Genomic DNA, 19,194 nt, shown 5'->3' on the forward strand with positions numbered 1-19,194 from the left:
ATGCCTACAGGAGCAGTAGTGCAGCGGAGGGAGACGCTGGGGTGGGAGGACTTCCCCTCTCCTGCCCCCCAGGGTGCCCCAGGGCATGAATGCAGGGGCTGCTCTTGTTAGTGTGGCTTCCGTGCTTGGCACAGCTGCTCCTCCCCCCTGGCTCACTGCCAGAAATGGCGGAAGGCCGGGGAGAAGCCATTTAACCTGGCAGCGATCGCCCAGATGATTGCCAGCCGAGGTTCAGCAAACCACAGGTTTGCTTAATCTCAGCTAAATGCCAGGTTAAGAAGTGGGGCTTCATGCGGGGGCAGCGACCTCGCTCCTGGCGCTTCACACCCGGTTGGGCTGCCCTAGCTTAGGTTAGGCTGTGCGTGTGAATACCTTTATGGTCTGACTTGGTCTAAGGCAGGGCTGCTCAACTTCGGCCCTCCTGCAGATGTTGGCCTACAGTTCCCATAATCCCAGGCTATTGGCCACTGTGGCTGGGGATTATGGGAGTTGTAGTCCAAAAACAGCTGGGGGGCCTAAGTTGAGCAGGCCTGGTCTAAGGCAACTTCCTGTGTCCCTCTGTGTGCGTGTGTGCAGTGAAAGGATGCATGGCTGCAGTGGTAGTGTTCCCGCTTTAGCTGCAGAGATGCTCACATGTATGTGTGTGGGGGGTGAGATTTTCGCCAATCTCCCCTTCCCCCGGAAGTGCTCTGAGCAATGCACAAATATATCCGTGAGGACTGTCTGAAGCCCAGGGACATAAGCCTGCCTATGGGTTCTGGACAATTACCCATTTTCCTATGCAAGTTTTTTTTTTTTTAAATCATTACAAAAGGACAGTCTATGAAGGTGGCAAGCAGACACATGCCCCTCTCCCCAACTCCATGTGCCAGTGGAGTAGGGGGAAACATAATGATAAACCTAGGAAGGGTTTTTCAGGTACAGGATAACTGACTGCTAAATGTGATCTAATCTGGGAGCAGTGCAGACTGTCAGACTCAGGACAGCCTTATGAACCGGCAACCATGGATGAATTCTAGCTGCTGTTGAGCTTCAGTTAAGCAGTCTCTGATTGTGGATAGAGTGGGTATGCATGAGAGAGGTGCACAAAAATGCTTTCAGGGCTGTTCCTTCCATGAAAATGCATTTCTTAATTTTAATAAGTGATACTTGAGATAGGGCAGTGTTCAACATTGCAAACCCCTATCAGTCCTAACATACCTAAGAATATGAGTCAGACTGGGACAAATTTAGCTGAAGCTTGTTTTAAAATGCTGCCTCAGCTTTTGCAATAGGCACGAAATAACCCTGCTGTGTGTATTTACATTGGATCAGTGGTGGGGGAGGAAGTTCGTGCTTGTTCATCCCAGGGATTTGCATTGGGATTATGTGTGACACTCCAGGGCCTTCTTAAAGGCTCTAGGATGGGACAAACAGACCAGAGGAAGTTGGGATTTGATAAATGTAGTCTGCACACATTCCTCACCAAGGACATAAATAGTGTTTACACTTTGTTATATATTCACATATGGATGGGTTGCTTGATTGGCTTCTAGTTGTTTTTGTCAGAGTGGAGCTGAGTGAAAAGCTGAGATTCTTAAGATTTGCCAGAGATGCATCTTGATCAGGTAGTGAAATAATGCAGAGGTCGAGTGACTTGGAGAGAACTAACTACTGGAAAGCGTGGAGGAGAGGGGGTGGTTGACAAATCCAGCACATCAGAAGGAGAGATTCTAGGTTGGCACTTCTACTTCTCGTCTAGGTTTTTATCTGCAGCAAATTTCTATAAGTAGGGAGCCGTGTTCCCTCTAACAGAGATTCCCAGATGTTCTTGATTACAGTTCCCAGCATCCCCAGCTGGGGATTTATGGGAGTTGTTGTCAACAATATCTGGGAATTCCTGTTAGAGAGAACACTGGTAGGAAGGCATTCAAAAGACAATGTGATCCTACTCCTGCAGTGGTGCGGTCCAGTATACGAACTCATTCTGCTACATGTGTAGACTGGGCTAGAGCTAGGATAGGGCTAGTTCAGACATCACATGGAACCATGGTTAGAGCCGGGCTCCGTGTGACATCCCGGAGCCTCAGGAATGCATGCTCCCCCCTCCCATCCCTGCACAAACATCTATTTCCTATCTGGATTAAAATAAACAAAGATTGGTTATGTCATCTGAAACAACTAATCTGCACATGCTCCCAACTTTTGTGTGGAGCAAACTTCTAGGTAGGAGGAAGGAGAAGTGGTTGTGTGGGAGACAGGAGCTGGGTAGGATAGCTTTTCTTCCTACCTTGGTCAAATGCTGAGTATGAAAGCTGGGTTGGATGGTGCTGTCCTGTCCCGTTCCTGTCTCCCACACAATCACTTCTCCCTTGTCCTGCCCAGTAGTTTGTTCCCACAAATCCAAAATTTGGGAGCGAACACAGCTCTCCAACCTGGGTAGGATACTTGTCCTACCCAGTTTTCAGTTGTGTGAACAGCCTCCTTGAGTTATTTGAAGTATATAGGTTAGAATTAGCCAATATTGGTCAGTTTGGATGTCCCAACCAACCTTGGTTTATTTTAACCTTGATAGGAAGTAGACATGTGTGGATGGGATTGGGGAGTGCATGTTTCCAAGGTCTAGGGACATCACACGACGCCTGACTCTAACCAAGATACTACATGGCGTCTGAATCAGCCCGCCGTGTATTAAGATGCCATCACATTTTCAATTACAGGAGATATTCAGCAAGCACAGTGTAAGCAAAGTAGGCATTCTCTTCACTCTGAGAATTCCCAAGATAATCAGAGAAATGCACTGTCTTTTTATGTGATTGGATTTCTATTCAGTAGTTTACTAGCATAAGCCCTGTCTAGCCCTGGTTCTTAAGACACTGTGCTAATGCCTGGAAACTGAAAAAGCTGTCCTGTAAATATGGACAATGGAAATGGTTTCAGTGAGATATCATCATACTGCTTGCAAACCACAAACCACCACAAACAGTGGAATGGCTCCATGTTAATCAGTGGAATGTTAATCAGTGTTAATCAATGGCATCTCTGCAGGTCAGTAGAGAGGCAGATATTGAATGATTCAAACCTGTACTGCTAAACAGCCATTTCCCCCTTGACAGGCCAACTTGTATGAGCAAAAAGAGGATTCTGGAGGTGAAGCAGTAATCATGAGTTAATCACCTCCTTGGGTAGGGATTAGTTGCACTTTCCTCTAATCTTTTGCCCAGTAACATAATAGTCACCTGTAGATCATAATAACCACACCCTTGATGTCAGCTGATTGATGCCTGCATGGCATCTCCTGGATGCTTGCTGTGATTTATTCTGCATCCAAGATTTTGCAGTAAGACAATAATGGATAGTTCAGATCCATTATTTTGGTTTCCATGCCTGGCAGCTATCTGAACCCCTTGAAATTACATTTGATAATTATAGGCTGCATCCTTGGTTGGGAGATTCCTGTGCTCCTATGAAAGAATAACCTGGAGGCAAAAGCTGAGCTGCCAGACTCCAAATCCACTTGAAAGGTAATGCAAAACAGCATGGTGCTTGCAATCCTTAATTGATTGTAGGGGTCAGAAATTTAAAATGGAAAACAGCAGAGATAAGAAGTGTGATGGAAATCTGACAAGGTGCCCTCTTTCCCCCCTGGGACTGTTTAGAAGACAGGATACTGCTAATTAGATAGAGGTTAAGGTGTTAAAAAAAACAAAAGCTTTTACAACTTCAGAGTTCTAGTGAAGATGGTATGTGTTTCCCTGCAGGAAAATCGAAGCCTGTCTAATTCTGATTCTTCTTTAGAAATAAATAAGTAAATCTGTTTTGATCCTAAACATGTGTCGGCTGTTACTGTTGTGCAAAAAAGTAAAAATAAAATATCAGGCCTATTTTCTTCATGAATTTGACAGAAATTGCCTAATATACACCTTCATCCAGTTTATACAACTAGCAGAATTAAATACTAAAGGTCTTTTTGGACTGTACCTTGACCACAGGTGATAGATGGAATGGGGGGAAAGCTCTCTCTGGGTGTAGAAATGTAGTATGCCAAGGGGAAAGCTAAGCAGAACCCTTCTCTTTGACATAGGATCATAGGAAGAACCATAGGAAGCTGCCATGTACTGAGTCAGACCATTGGTCCATCTAGCTCAGTATTATCTACACAGACTGGCAGTGGCTTCTCCAGGTTTGCAGGCAGGAGTCTCTCTTAGCCCTATCTGGAGAAGCCAGGAAGGGAACTCAGAACCTTCTGTTCTTCCCAGAGCAGCTCCATCCCCTAAGGGGAATATCTTACAGTGCTCACATTCATATGCAACCAAGGTGGCCCCTGCTTAGCAAAGGGGACAAGTCATGCTTGCTAACATAAGACCAGCTCTCCTCCCACACAGACATGCTAGCTTTCTGTGTATAGGGAGTAGGGATGTGCCCAGAACCGTTCCGGAAGTGGCGGGGGTGTTCCCTTAAGGGTGGTGGAAATACCGCTCCCGCCGCATTTCCCCCACTGGTGCTCCATTGTAGCAAAGCCCCTTGGGGTGGCAGCGTACCTCCCTGCCACCCTGTTGTCGTCCTCGGCCGGAAGTGGCTGGAAGTACCGGGCACCCGGGTGCGTGTGTGTGCACACGCACGCCTCTCTGCCCCGGAAGTCCCAGCATGCCCCGTGCAAGTGCGTGGGGCATGTTGGGGAGACCCCCATGCTGGGAGGCTTGTTGTAGCTTCCGGATGGTAGTCTACTTGTGAGTTGTTATGGCACAAAACCGCGCCTTGGCGACTCATGACCGAATAAACAGGGTTAGTGGAGCGGTGGGGGGTACTTTGTGAGTTTTGCTGCCGGGAGCTGTGTGGCTCCTGTTGCAGCACACGACCGCAGGAAAGCAGTCTGGGCTCCCTTAGCCTGCTTTCCTACGGTCGTGAGAATAGCCTCAGTAGCTGCAAACACTGATATGTTCAAATGCATCTCAGTCACTTGAAAATACTCTTCACATGATCAACATCACTTTAAACTTGTACCCCCTGCACTTTAAATCACTAGGGTGCATGTAGGATCCCTGATAGTAACTGGCCCAAAGTCTCTTAGTAGCTGAGTATGGATTTGCAACTGCATCTCCCCAGTACTAATCCGACACTCTTAACCACTACACTACATGCTCACGTGCATGTTATGTTCTAAACGTGCATGATTCAGGTATATGCTAAAACATTTGACTAATTCATCAGTAGCTCATTATCTGAAGTAGAATTTGTTTGTTTAAGCCCTACTTAGTTTTGTTTCTGGCATCTGTATTCTGAAGCTGGGCTAGTTAAATGTGCTGTTTAAAATCCCCTTGCACTGATGAGCTCAGGAAGTGGGATTGACTGGTGCAGTCTCTCTTTTGCTACCCCCAGTCCTAGATTTTCAATACATTTGTTCTGCAAGAGCAAATCGTGTTTTATCAGCCAAAGCAACGAGCAGAATTAACATTCCATTGTGCAAAATAGATGGCAGGCTCTCCAATGGGAGTGTTCTGAAATGCCAGGAGGATGAAGCAGGGAAATACTTTTATGTGGAGAGTCGTAATTTTCAGCAGCAAAAGTATGTGCTCTGCTCTCCATTTAAGTATACACATGAAGATGATCGGGTCTGATGAAGAGGGTGGTGACAGGGTGGTGAGACAAAAACAAGGCAAGCTTCAGTAGAACAACATCCTTTCTTCTAGGAAGTGCTGGAGTTGGGTTGGGTTTTGAATTGCTTTTGTTTGCATTCTTTTCTTTGTTCTTTCATCGTGTTGGTCACTTTGTCAGTTGCCCTGACTTTTTTAATGTGCTCCTGGCCAGCGTTCCCTGTAACTGGGAATCCCAGATGTTGTTGTCTGCAATTCCCATCCTTCCAACCAAGGACAATGATCTCAGAACTGTGGTGCATTCTCTGGTAACCTCTAGGCTTGACTACCCCAATGCACTCTACGTGGGACTGCCTTTGTATGTAGTTTGGAAACTTCAGTTGGTCCAAAATGCAGCGGCTAGATTGGTCTCTGGGGTTTCTCGGAGAGACCATATTATGCCTGTTTTAAAACAATTGCACTGGTTGCCAATAGGTTTCCCGGCAAAATACAAAGTGCTGGTAAAGGTAAAGTGTGCACAGTGCCATCAAGTCTGTTTCGATTCCTGGCAACCACAAAACCCTGTGGTTATCTTTGGTAGAATACAGGAGGGGTTTACCATTGCCATCTCCCGTGCAGTATGAGATGATGCCTTTCAGCATCTTCCTATATTTCTGCTGCCCAATATAGGTATACCAGCAGGGATTTGAACCAGCAACCTCTGGCTTGCTATTCAAGTCATTTCCCCACTGCGCCATGAGGTGGCTAAAGTCCTGGTAATTACCTTTAAAGCCCTAAATGGCTTAGGACCAGGTTACCTGGGAGAGCACCTTCTTCTGCATGATCCCCACTGCACATTAAGGTCATTGAGAGAGGTCCATCTCCAGTTGCCGCCAGATCATCAGAATGGGCCTTCTCTGTAGTCTCTCCTGGGCTATGGAATGTGCTCCCAATAGACATTCATGGTTTAACATCTTTGCCAGCTTTCAAAAGAACCCTTAACACACTTTTTTTAAGCCACGCTTTTAGTAATCTTTGAATGTTTTAAACTGTTGTCTTAATTTGTTTTTGTTGTGTTTATTTTTATCAACCGCCTAGAGCCCTTGTAGTCAGGTGGCATATAACATTAAAAAAAATGTAGCTGAAGATGATGGGAGTTGTAGTCACCAGCTTCTGGGAATCCCTGTTACAGAGAACACTGCTCCTATCCCTGGCCAAGCAAAGGTCTGACTACCCAATGAAAGTGCCATGAATTCAGGCCAACCAAATATTTTTGGCCTGAAGTCTAAGGAAGTCAGGCGGTCAATCAATCATTCAATCAATATTCTCGCCTACCTGTTATTTCTCCTGTAGCTTTATGCTTGGTATACTGCAAGTCAGGGTTGATCCTCAGTGTAGATGAGTGCATATATGTACCTGCCACTTCTCAATCTGCTTTGTCCACCAGTTGAAGCATGTGCCTGTTTACCATATTTCCTTCCTCGGTATACTGTATACACTACATATCAATTATGCTGAATCAGACCAAGGGCCTATCCAGTCCCTCATCCTCCTTTCCATAGTGGCTAACCAGATGCCTCTGGGAAGCCTGTGGGCATGAAGGCTGTAGCCCTTCTCTGCTGTTGCCCAAAGCAATGGCTGTTCAGTGCCACACTGCCCCTGAAAATGTAAGTGCAGGTTCCATTTAGCCGCCCTTGATAGATCTGTTCTCCCTGTATTCAGCTAATTCTCCCCTAAAGCCCTCTAAGCCACTCATTATGATCTCAGTAATGTAATGCATGAAATGGGAGATCACAGATCTCAACCATGATAACTTTTGTAATCTCTGAAATGTCCCTCAAGAGCTCATAGACTGATCTGTGAGCTGAGATTTGTGAGCTCACTGAGATTTGTTAATTCTCAGCTCATATGTTATTATTATTGTCTACAAATAAACAATAACCATGACTTTAAAAAAGGGGCACAAAGCAACATCATCTGAATGCCTCAAAGAGCACAAAAGGAAACTGTGTGTGTGTGTGTGTGTGTGTGTGTGAGAGAGAGAGAGAGAGAGAGAGAGAGAGAGAGAGAGAGAGAGAGAGAGAGAGAGAGAGAGAGAGTGTTGCTCTGTGTGACCATGTATCACACACACATGAACATTTGTGTGTTTATGATCTGTGTGTAGAGCCTAACTGGGCTCTGTGGAAAGAGCGGGCTTAGCCTGCTCTCCCCACAGACGAGCAGGAAGCTCACCTGGGTGGCCGGATCGGCTGCCCACATGACTACCAGCTCCGTTATGGAACCGGTAAAGGTGGAGGGGATCAGAGGCCACATGGCCCCTGGAAGTCCCAGAACACCCCATGCGAGTGTGTGGGGCATTCTGGGGATACTTCTGAGGCTGGGAGGCTTGTTGGAGCCTCCCGGTCGGGGGTCTCCTCATGAGTTGCCACAGAGCCATGCCATGGTGACTCACGATCGCCAAAACAATGATCATTTAAGTGGTGGTGGGGGACTTAGGCGGGCTAACCGCCAGGAGCCGCACAACTCTCGGCAGTTCTCACAACCACTTGAAAGTGGGCCGGGCTCCCTTAGCCCGCGTTGGAGCGGTCATGTGAATAGCCTCTTTCTGTGCTTTTTTGTTCATTTGCAAGAGAAACAAAAACAGACTATACAAGTCTCTTACCCTGATGGGAGGAGAACTGGTCTTATGGTAGCAAGCATGAATTGCTAAGCATGAATTGCCCCCTTTGCTAAGCAGGATCTGCCCTGGTTTGCACTTGAATGAGAGACTACAAGTTAGCACTATAAGATATTCCTTTTAGGGGGTGGGGCTGCTCTGGGAAGAGCACCTGCATGCAGAAGGTTTCAGGTTCCCTCCCTGGCATTTCCAAGATAGGGCTGAGAGAGACTCCTGCCAGCAACCTTGGAGAAGCTGCTGCCAGTCTGTGTACTCAGCTAGAGTGACCTACGGTCTGACTCAGTATATGGCAGTTTCCTATGTTCCTATGGTACCCTGCTGATATTTCATCTGCAAACCTTTCCTGATGCATTTCAATATTACCTGTTGCCTCATAGCTTTCTTTTGTTCTAGGTTGATTTGCAAAGATTTATTGACATTTCCTAAATGGTGTTCAAATTGGAGTTAGCCAAGACAATCTTTGCAAGTATTCAGCTGCTAGATGGAATCAAACCCTCACCAGGATGCAAGAGATGACATGTGGGGTTGTAGCTCTAGTTGCAAGTTCAGCCTTCCAAGCTTTGCTTTGTGAAAATAATGTTAGCATTGACTGGAGGAAGAAAAAGACCAGTGCCTTCCCTCCAGACAAGATAAATGAGGGAGCTCCTACTTTCACTGAAGAAGCAGAGGGTGCTCATACTTCTAAAAATAACATGGCCTTTGTTTTTGAAATTATAATTTATTTTCATTATGGAAGGGTATAATCTGCCTACAGTGATACGGGAAAAGAGAGAACTGCAGGCATTTAATTTTCCTATTTTAAGCCTAAGTGGAAGAATGTAATTAGAGACTCAAGAGGTGGTATGTTTTGTTGGAATGCTCTACAGCAACTTGTCTACTTGGTTATATGCACACTTCTGGGTTAGTGTAGAGGCTAACAAAAATAGCAGGTCTCTCGACAGTAAAGTGGAACAGCTCTGCACAGGAGAGCTTGCTGACTTAGCAGCGCATATATCTATTTTGCTTGGCCTAAGGCAGGAGGTTAACGTACCAAGTATGACATATCTGTTCTGTTGACTAATTGCAATGCCTTTTCCACATCCTGGCAGCCCTAGCTGATACTCACCCTGTAGGGCCTCTTAGTCTGTTGCTGAATTTTTAAAAGGGCTAGTGTCGTTTATTATTTATTTTATTTATTCGATTTCTATACTGCCCTTCCAACAATTGCTCAGGGCGGTTTACACAGAGAAATAACAAATAAATAAGATGGCTCCCTATCCCCAAAGGCCTCACAATCTAGAAAGAAACATCAGATAGACACCAGCAAGGTGTACTGGAGGTACTGTGCTGGGGCTGGATAGGGCCAGTTACTCTCCCCTTGCTAAATCAAAGAGAATCACCTTTAATAAATGGTGGGCACTGGTCCACTAGACCAGGGATGTCAAACTGCAGCCCCCCAACTGTTCTTGGCCCACAGCTCCCGTCATCCCTGTCTACTGGCCACTGTGACTAGGGATGATGGGAATTGTAAGCCAACAACAGTTGGAGGGCCACAGTTGGACACTCCTGTACTAGACTGAGGGTCTTCTTATAGTCCAGGCAGAATATCTGCACTCCTTTCCAGATACGAAATAAAGAGACTCACCACTTTACAAAGGTGCCCCTTTGCTTAGTTAGCAGGGGACATAGTGATATTCACTATTTTTTGATCAAGGGCCACTTTGGCAAAAAACTTTACATAGGAAGCTGCCTTATACTGAGTCAGACCATTGGTCCAACTAGCTCAGTATTGTCAACACATACGATCTTCCCCATCTCTGGCAATTAAAAAAAAAAACACTTGAAAACTCATCTTGCCCAAGCTTTCTCAGCTTCCTAAATTTTTAGGTTTTAATTTCTGGTTTATTTTTAAATTGTTTTTAGTTTTTGTATACTGTATGTTTTGAACTTGTTTTATGCTATTGTTATGCTATTGGTTGCCCAGAGACTAAAGTTTGGGGCGCTGTACAAATTTGATAAATAAATAAATAAGTAGAATAAAATAACACGGACTGGCTGCAGCTTCTCCAAGGTTGCAGGCAGGAGTCTCAGTGTGAGAAACTTTTCCCCACTGCCGCGTGCTATGCTTTCCCCAGTGCTGGTGAGTGACTTTAAGGAAAATTGAGCTCTCTTGAACTCCCAGCGCCATCTTAGAAGGTGCAAATGGAATACTGGGAAGTGTGGTGCTTCCCAGTGCTATCCCACAGGTCCTGGAACTCAAGAGGGCTCCATTTCCCTTAAATGAGCCCCACCAGCACTGGAGAAGAGCAGTGTTGCATGGTGGGTATGATTGCCTCTGCATGGTGCCAGGGAAGCTGTGCAGAGTATTTGGCTTTGGCTGAAGCTTTGCACCCAAGCCTAATAAACAATTAGTCACGGAGCTGCACTTAGGAGCAATGGGACCCTAAGACCTTGCAATGAAGAACACTGCTTTAACATGTGTTAGAACTGATCCTATTTCTGTGCCTTGGGCAAATGTCAGCAATCTGATATTTGTTTGTTCTCAATATCTGTCAGTACTTTTTCCCAAGCTCAGCACCACACAAATACAATTTTAAAAATCATAAAATGATTATAAGAACAACACAATGATAAGTACAAGGAAGGTAACACAATACCATATAAAAAGATTGGTCACAGAACACAAATCAACCAAATGTTTAGTGAAAATGAAACATTTTATAAATCCCCTGGAATCCGAGCAGGGATGTGGTTTTTCAAGCCCCCCAAGAAAGAAGGTTCCAGAGTTTAGGAAGCCACTCTCCGAAAAACCCTGGTGCACATACTGTGCAGCACTACGGGGGTGGAAGAAAGGCTCTGCTCTTGCAGAGAGGCTGGAGAGTTGCTGCGTCAAAGGCTTCTTCTGCAGCCCTGCACATGGGGAGGGAGATGGAGAGGTGTCCTTTGCTGCTCTCCCTTCCTGCAAAAACCATTTTTTTAAATGCCAGAAATATGTCCCTGAGAGTCCCACAGCCTTAGGGACATATTTCTGGCAGAGAAAAGGGCTTTTGGAGGGAGGGGAGAAAAGCGAAAATTGCTTCCTGTGCACAGGACTGCCAAAGAAGTCTTCAACACAGCTGCTCTGTAGCCTCTCTGTGAGAGCTGAGCTTTTCTCCCCACTTACCCGCACCCCCTTACTGGATGTGGCCCCCCATTTCTAGCTACTACCATCCTAATAGTAACTTGTGGTAAAGGTGGAGCAGCGAGCGATATCAGCTCACAGCCTTTCAACTACATTGGCCTTTCAGCTAAGTTGGTCTTGAGCTGTGCAAAGACATACAGAAATGAAGCAAATGAAACTGCCCCTATCTCTCTATATATTGTACACAATTGTGCACTGAAAAGATTTAGCTGCTTAATTTCACTGTGCCTTTAGCAGCAAAGTCACAGTAGCAGAGCACTTTGAGAAAAGTGGCAACCCTATCCTTACCAAACCTTGACCCTAAAAGGGGAAAAGGTGCCATTGGATCTGCATTTGTAATTGTTAATTGATAAGTCCACATCAAGCCAAAAGCTGGGCAGGTATTTGTTACGCTGCCTGTGCAAACCACCTAGAGCTTAGCATCATTAGCTCTGCTCCCTTAATGGGGACTCTTAGCTGTCAGCATAATATGCATCTGCCACATCACCCATCTGACAAAAGCTATTGCAAAGCACAGTTTCTATTTTTATTTTTTATTTTTCTGGAAGGAAAATCTGAACTAAGTTCTCCAAATGGCTTGATCCCAAAATGGTACAAGCAAAAACCGTTTCAAAATGAAAAGAAAAGACAAAGGGAAGCAATAATAATTATAATTAGAAAAGGAATCAAATAGATGGGCTCGAATTTGGAAGAGGTTTGTAATATTATCAATACTGGTATTTAAAAATATATAAACTTACAATTAGATTGTATGTTTTCATTACATTGGGTTGCATCGAAAGAAAATGAACTCTGACAAAGCAGCGTTGACATCAGTGAGAGAAGTTAATTGTGACTTACTTAAGTCTGACTGTTGTGGATATTTTTAGTTGGGGATGGGGCCATAGCTCATTGGTAAAGCATCTGAGTTCAGTCCCTGGCATCTCCAGGTAGGGTTGGGAAAGCCTGTTGCCTGAGACCTTGGGAAGCTACTGATACTGAGCTCTCGCAATACTGAGCTTGATGAACCAATGGCTTTACTCAATATAAGGCAGCTTCCTATATTCCTATCTAACATATTTTGGAATATGTTTGTTTATACTTTGGTTTGCTATATTGATATTTAATTTTTAAAAATCTGTTTTTAAGAAGTCGCATTTATTTGATGGTACTTAAGTCCTATTGATGGTAGTGATGCTTTGAGCTAAATATAAAAAGCAATAGGAGTTTTGGAAGAATGTGAAACATTCCAGACAGGCTAAAAATGTCAAACTTTAAACACACTATTATGTACCAAGAGGAAACGAACAAGTTTATTAAGGCTTTATTGAAAGGATCTTTTATCCAAATGTGGCTGGCTGTAAAATATTATTGGTCTGAAAAAATGATTAATTGTGAGTTGACACAGACTACGTTTTTTGCAAGGTCCTTGTCACTGTTGATTATCATCTGTTTCCAAAGACTTTCCATGGTTCACTTTTAGCAAACCAAGCCTGACTTGTCAGCACTGGCGTGAATCAAATAGTTGGCCAACATCTCCACAAATGGTGCGGAGGTGCTGCATGAAAGTGCCTCTGCAGCGTGTTTAAAATTATAGAGTCCAGCTGTGCAGGTGTATATGTGAATGTTTGCCAATCTCCCTGGAAGTACTCTGAATATTTCTCTGAGGGCTGCACAGTCCTCAGGGACATTTATAGAAGGGGTTAGAGCACTTCTGGAGGAAGGAGAGATTGGTGAAAAATGTGCCCCCCTGCACATGTAGCGGGACTCTGAATGATTAAACATTGCAGAGACATTTTGCATGTAGCACCTCCATTAGTGGAGATTTTGGCCAGGGTCTTTAATAGATTGTTTTCTCACAGCTGATGACCTTCATGTAGTGATCATATTTGCCTATGGAACTCACTGCCACTGGAAATAATGGATCAGCAGTTGCTCCTTCAGAGGGCCCTGCTACCTTGGCAGCTGCCCAGTGATGCCATCTTGGTGGCCTTTGGTGTTCTTTTTCTTCATGATAACACTGGAGATTATTTTATAGCCCCCGAAGCTGATGTCTGTTCTTTTCTTTTTTCTCACTTGTTTCTTTAAAATTTCCCCTAGGAACTGGCCAAGAGAACACCCACTAAACACCCAGATTACCAAGCAGTCCACAATGCATTGCAGGCAATGAAGACGGTGTGCACCAATATCAATGAGACCAAGAGGCAGATGGAGAAGCTGGAGGCCCTTGAGCAACTACAGTCTCACATTGAAGGATGGGAGGTATGGTGGCAAGCAGTGTAATGGGATTACATCTAAGGCTTCCGTTCTCTGCATTCTTACCAGTGGCCCCACTGAATACAGTGGACTTGCTTCCAAGGACTTGCTTCCAAGGAATGGGCTTCATGGGATGGTGGCAGAGTTTTACAAATTGTACAATTTCTCTCGTGACATCATATACATAACTCCTAATCACTCTGTGGCCATGCACCAGGGATGCACAACCTTGGCCCACTTGCAGATGCTGGCATACAACTCCCGTAATCCCCAGCCAGAGTGGTCAATTGTCAGGTATGATGGGAGTTGTACACCAATATCTGCAGGAGGGCCAACACTGTGCAGCCCTACCATAAACTATGTGTAATGTGTATGGATGATATGACTGCAAAGTTGTTTTTAAAAAAATCATACCAGAGATTTTTTTAAAGGAATAGTTTTTAAAAATTATTATTTATAAAAGTACAAAATTCCATGCAAATTATACATCTAACCATTTCCCTTACAATTAAAATGTGGCATTCATCAGATACTTTTAATTTTTTAAAAAAATTACAGTTAATCATAGAGCATACAGGCATTTCAGATCCACTATACCAAGCCCCAAACTGGGCAGACAGGATTCCCATAGAAGCCTCATGCAGTTTCATTTACCTGCCCTAAATTCAATTATAAGTTAATTTTAACAACCTTCATATAGTCCATGTTTTACATATTATCTTGTTGGAGTTAATCTTCAGTTTTTGGTGATAAAAAAAAATTGTAGCTGAAATCCACTCAACTTAAATCACAGGAGCTTTTATTGTACCCCAGTCATAAAACGTGTAGGATCCAAAAGAAGTTGCCAGAGATGGCGAACAAGGGCTTGGAAGATGCTTTGCGCAGAAGGAAGATGCCATCAAAAGGTCATGCCTTGGCTAGGGAGGTCCAATTCAGGCGTGGTTGAGTGAGAAATGTAGGACAGGAGCAGGAGGTACAGTCAAAGATGGGGCAAAGTTGGGTACCAGGTTAAAGATCGGCATCAGGGCTGTTCTCACATGCTGGCAAAACCGGGCTTACGAAGCCAAGCGCAGTATTGCCTACACGTGAGAATTGCTGGGATCATGCTCAGTCCTGGCGGCGCCTCAGTGGCAAACCCGCCAAGCCAGCCACCCTCTTAAACAGGAATAAGAGAGCAAGCACTCTCTTGACCCCATTTGTTGATTGTCTGTCAGTCCTGGCTGTTTGCAGCTGCGGCTGGGAGACTGTGGGGCTGGCATCAGAAGCCTACCCATAATGCATTGTGCACTTGCACAGTGCATTATTGTTACCAGTATTATATATCCTGTTCAATCTGTGTGTAGTTAAATACCAAGGGTGATATATAATACTGGTAATAATAATGACGAGCATTGGGCGAATTAACAGCTCATCAGTGTGTCATTCAAATGGCACTTGCGGTGGATAGAGATAGTGGTGCAGGTGATTCTGAATAATATTGAACTTGTACCTGGACTAATAGTAAACCCCTCCAGTATTCTACCAAAGACAACCACAGGGCTCTGTGGTTGCCAAGAGTCAAAACCGACTTGACAATGACACACTTTACCTTTTACCCGGACAACTAATGTTACCTGCAAGTAGAGAGAAATTCCATGATTCCAGATGAACTAAATGCAAGTGGTTGATCAGCTGTCTAACTCTTTGGCAAAGAAATAGAGGGAATGAGAAAATGGGTTGCTCAGAGCAAGCGTGTGTAAGTTCATGAAAGTTAACACAAAAGTTTGTGCTAGGTTGTCTGCTGACAGATACCTAGATTAGTCACAATGTGGCACATCTTTCTGTAATTTACCAAAAGGTTATCTTCCTGATTGTCTGGAGATCGTTCTTGCTCACTAAGTTTACAAACCTGGCTAACAGGGAAATGAAATCTGGCACAGATAGTTCTTGTAATAGATTGACGATATTATTGTGATAGATGATTAAGACTTCATCTCAATTGTTGATTAGAGTAAGATTAATTTGTTTTTTAAAATTTTTAAATGACTGCAAATGCTTGACAGACAGGGGAGTTTGATGTCTGTAGCAGAGGCACAGTTGTTAAATGACTTTATTAATATTCATTAAAACTGATCCGTCAGTCAAGATTTCTTTAATCATTTGTTGAGTGATTGTTGATTTAATCGCTGGTTGATTAATCCTAGCTTGTTGATTAGGGTTAGATTAGTTTATATTTAAAACTTTTAATCGACTAAAAAGGTGCTTCCTGATTTTTCAGTCAACAAATTTTTAAACGGTGAATTATTTTTATGTGAGTACTAACAAGCAGAAGGTTGCCGGTTTGAATCCCTGCTGGTACTGTATCGGGCAGCAGTGATATAGGAAGATACTGAAAGGCATCATCTCATACTGCATGGGAGGAGGCAATGGTAAACCCCTCCTGTATTCTACCAAAGAAAACCACAGGGGTCTATGAGCACCAGGAGTCAAAATCGACTTGACGGTGCACTTTACTTATAAAAACTGTAGATGTCAAGTAACAGAAGAGGCATTCTACTCTCACAGAGAAGAGTGCAACATATATATGCATCATTTTAACAAAGTATGCTTTTTTCTTTAAAACTATTGTTCTAGCCATAAGCAAGTGTATGCAGATTTTATTGCTTAACATCCATTAAAACTAATCAGTCAGTTTAAATTTCTTTAGTCACCTGACAGCCCTGCTAATAAAAGACAGACAGGAGAGTTTGACATCTGTAGCAGAGGCAGCTGAATTAGCGGAAGTGAAGGGTTTGTAGAGACAGAACACTTTTATTCTGCTCTGTGGAGCTACAGTTGTTAGATGACTTCATGGACATATTGGTGTCGGGAGAGCCTGACAGTTAAAATATCCAGGCTGATGGTTGCCAGCTGAAGATTCCTTAGCTGAAGACATCTTTCAGGAGGTCATGTAAACTTCCTCATGTTCAGACTGTTGGGTGTACTCCACCACTGCTGCTGTTGTTCTGTTTTAAGCTTGCTCATTTTCCCCTTCAAAGATGTTCTTGGCATACAACTGGAGCCATGTGAGCCGCCGAGATATCCAGCAGTGTGTGTGTTTTTGGATAGCAAGCTCAGCAAACAAAGCCCAGATATAATGCTCAGGGCAGCAAGGCTCCAGACGCAGCTGGAAAGCCATTCTGGATTTGATATGGCGAGCCCAGGGGTTCTCCACCTTGAGGCTTGGGCAAACCTTGAGGCAGTCTGTTTTGAACTCTGAAGCCTCCACGGCACTTTGCTTGCATATCCATGGCGGCTAGTGTTCTCTTCGAAAAACAAAAGACAGTGAAGCATTTTTAAAGGGTTTAAATGCCCCCCATCAAACATTCAAGTGATGAGAATAGATTCTGATATGCTTATGTGTGTCATTTTACCAAAAGAGAGGTGGCGTGCGGTGCGGGGGGCGCTCACTGTCATTCAGTCCATAACTCTCAAAGTTCAAAAGGTTAAACCAGCATTTTTCACTATTAAACAACATTCTGAAAATGTACTTCTAAAGTTTTATCTACATTATATATTGAACTTGGGTTGATGCTCTTTTGAAGTTGATTTAACTAGCCCCTGACTTGGGAGTGATCAGAGCTATGGCCCTCCAAAACGTGTGCATTCTTCTTATTGCGTTTCTTTAAAGAGGGACAAAGGTTTCAATGAAAGGATGTGCAGAAATGGGCAGATATATGAATTGCCCCTGAATTTTGCCATCATGGCTATCAAACATTTCTGCCCTGATTTGCTTTTTTCTTAAAGCTCTTGTCCTTTGTGCCTCACATAAAAGGTGATCAGATTTCAGACCAAGCACATAGTCCTCTGGATTAGTTGGAGGCTTTTAAGTTGATTCCCCCCCACAAGGTTATTTCATGCATTGTGTATGTTTCATATATTGCCGTTGTTTCTGTACAGTGGCCACCATCCAGACTAACAAAGTGGCTGTGCAAACATGTGCAAGCACAAGGATGTTGCTAGCTAGTTCCACTCCCTTGGAAACTTTCCATGCTAGCGTTGCACTAGCATAAATTTTCTTGTGCTTGCACAAGGCGCACAATCTGTGGTGCACCTCCTGCTGCGAAGGGATTGTTTGTACAAGAACACAACTTTGTTTGTTGTGCAAGCCCTTTGTTAGTCTGAATGTCAGCCAGTATGTCCATGACTTTCAAAGACAACTAATTTGAAATGATTCTCTCTAGGGGTTACAGATAGACAGTATCCTCCCCCCCACCACCTTCTAGTGGGGTGAGGAAAGAAAATGTACATGAATCCTTAGTGCAGTGTGTTTCAGGCAGAGTAGCCCACATGCTTGATCCACTTGCAATGTCTTTGTTTAATAAAATAACTAATGATCATAAACTAAAGGGAGCATTTTATGTACTGTGATTAAGGGATTATTAGGCTGCACAGTAGATCAGTACCCTTACTATTATTGATTAATATAAACTGAAATTACTTTTGCATATCAACTCCCCTCATTAGATAATCATCAATAGGTCAATAAACATGACTACAATCTTCTGTAAATTTGGGGTTTACCACTGATATTTTCTGAAAGCACAGAAAGAGAGGCTGTGAATCCACATGAACGAAATGCAAGTAGTTGATTAGCTGTCTAACTCTTCGGCAGAGATTGCAAAAGTAGAGGAAATGAGAAAATGCACTGCTCAAAGCAGTCATGTACATAAGTTCATGAAAGTTATCACAAAACTTTGTACTTGCCTGCCTGCCCACACATACCAAGGGTACTCATATGTGGCACCGCAGAACAGTACACCATCTCAGCATTTCTTCAGGGACATCTTTTAAGTCAGACAAGGGTTCATAGTTTCCCCTCAATTCCTGTGTTGCCTAGATCGCAAATGAGCTTCTCCCCTGCTACAGTTAAAGCAGCCGTCACTGCCTTTGGGATTCTTGCATTTCTTTCAGCTGAAACCTGCAACTTCAAATGCATTTCATATTTCCTGCCTCAGGAGAACTGACCCCAGCATAAGAAAAACTTCCAAAGGCTGGACAAAGCAAAGTGTTTTCTTTTATCAAAAGGTTTAGGGTATAGTTTCTATGCTGAACCCAAGCAACGAAAGGTTTAGGGTCATCACGGATGACATTAAAAGCACCTTTGAGCTTCACTCATTGTTTCCACATGTAAATATTAATGCCGAATACAAGACAGAAGAGATCCATTTTAAAGTGAATATACTTTATATGTATAATGCTTGTTTGTATTGTACAGTATCCTTGTTACAGACACAGAAAATGTGAAAGATTACTTTTAACATCACACATCAACGTGTTCATTAGTTGAGATGCTGTATTTTAATTGATCTGTGTGTGGTGTAAATGCAAATATTGAACAGGCTGTTCTATATCTCCATTAACAAGGTTGTCCATTAAAAGATACCAGCTTAATCTGCACTAGGCCTCTCATGCTATAGCTATTATAACCATAGGCAGTAGTCTATATAAGATAAGAGAAAGAGAGCAAAATAAATATTCACTTCACTTTCAACTCACGTTTGATTTCTCTTTTATATGTTCCAGGAAATGTTAACATCCTATCTAGTTCT

The 19,194-nt window shown here is 43.5% G+C and overlaps 1 protein-coding gene across 5 annotated transcripts in view; it reads left to right on the plus strand.

Moving 5' to 3' along the window:
* The window catches only part of PREX1 (phosphatidylinositol-3,4,5-trisphosphate dependent Rac exchange factor 1), a 338,510-nt gene that overhangs the window by 162,354 nt on the left and 156,962 nt on the right, over positions 1-19,194 (plus strand). For all 5 annotated transcript variants that reach the window (XM_053247478.1, XM_053247480.1, XM_053247479.1 and 2 more), the window contains one exon: positions 13,469-13,630. In XM_053247478.1, coding sequence (XP_053103453.1) covers positions 13,469-13,630 — 162 coding nt within the window. The remainder of the gene's footprint in view (positions 1-13,468; positions 13,631-19,194) is intronic.

This window comes from Hemicordylus capensis, chromosome 4 (genome assembly GCF_027244095.1).
Source record: "Hemicordylus capensis ecotype Gifberg chromosome 4, rHemCap1.1.pri, whole genome shotgun sequence".
Taxonomy (NCBI): Eukaryota; Metazoa; Chordata; class Lepidosauria; order Squamata; family Cordylidae; genus Hemicordylus; species Hemicordylus capensis.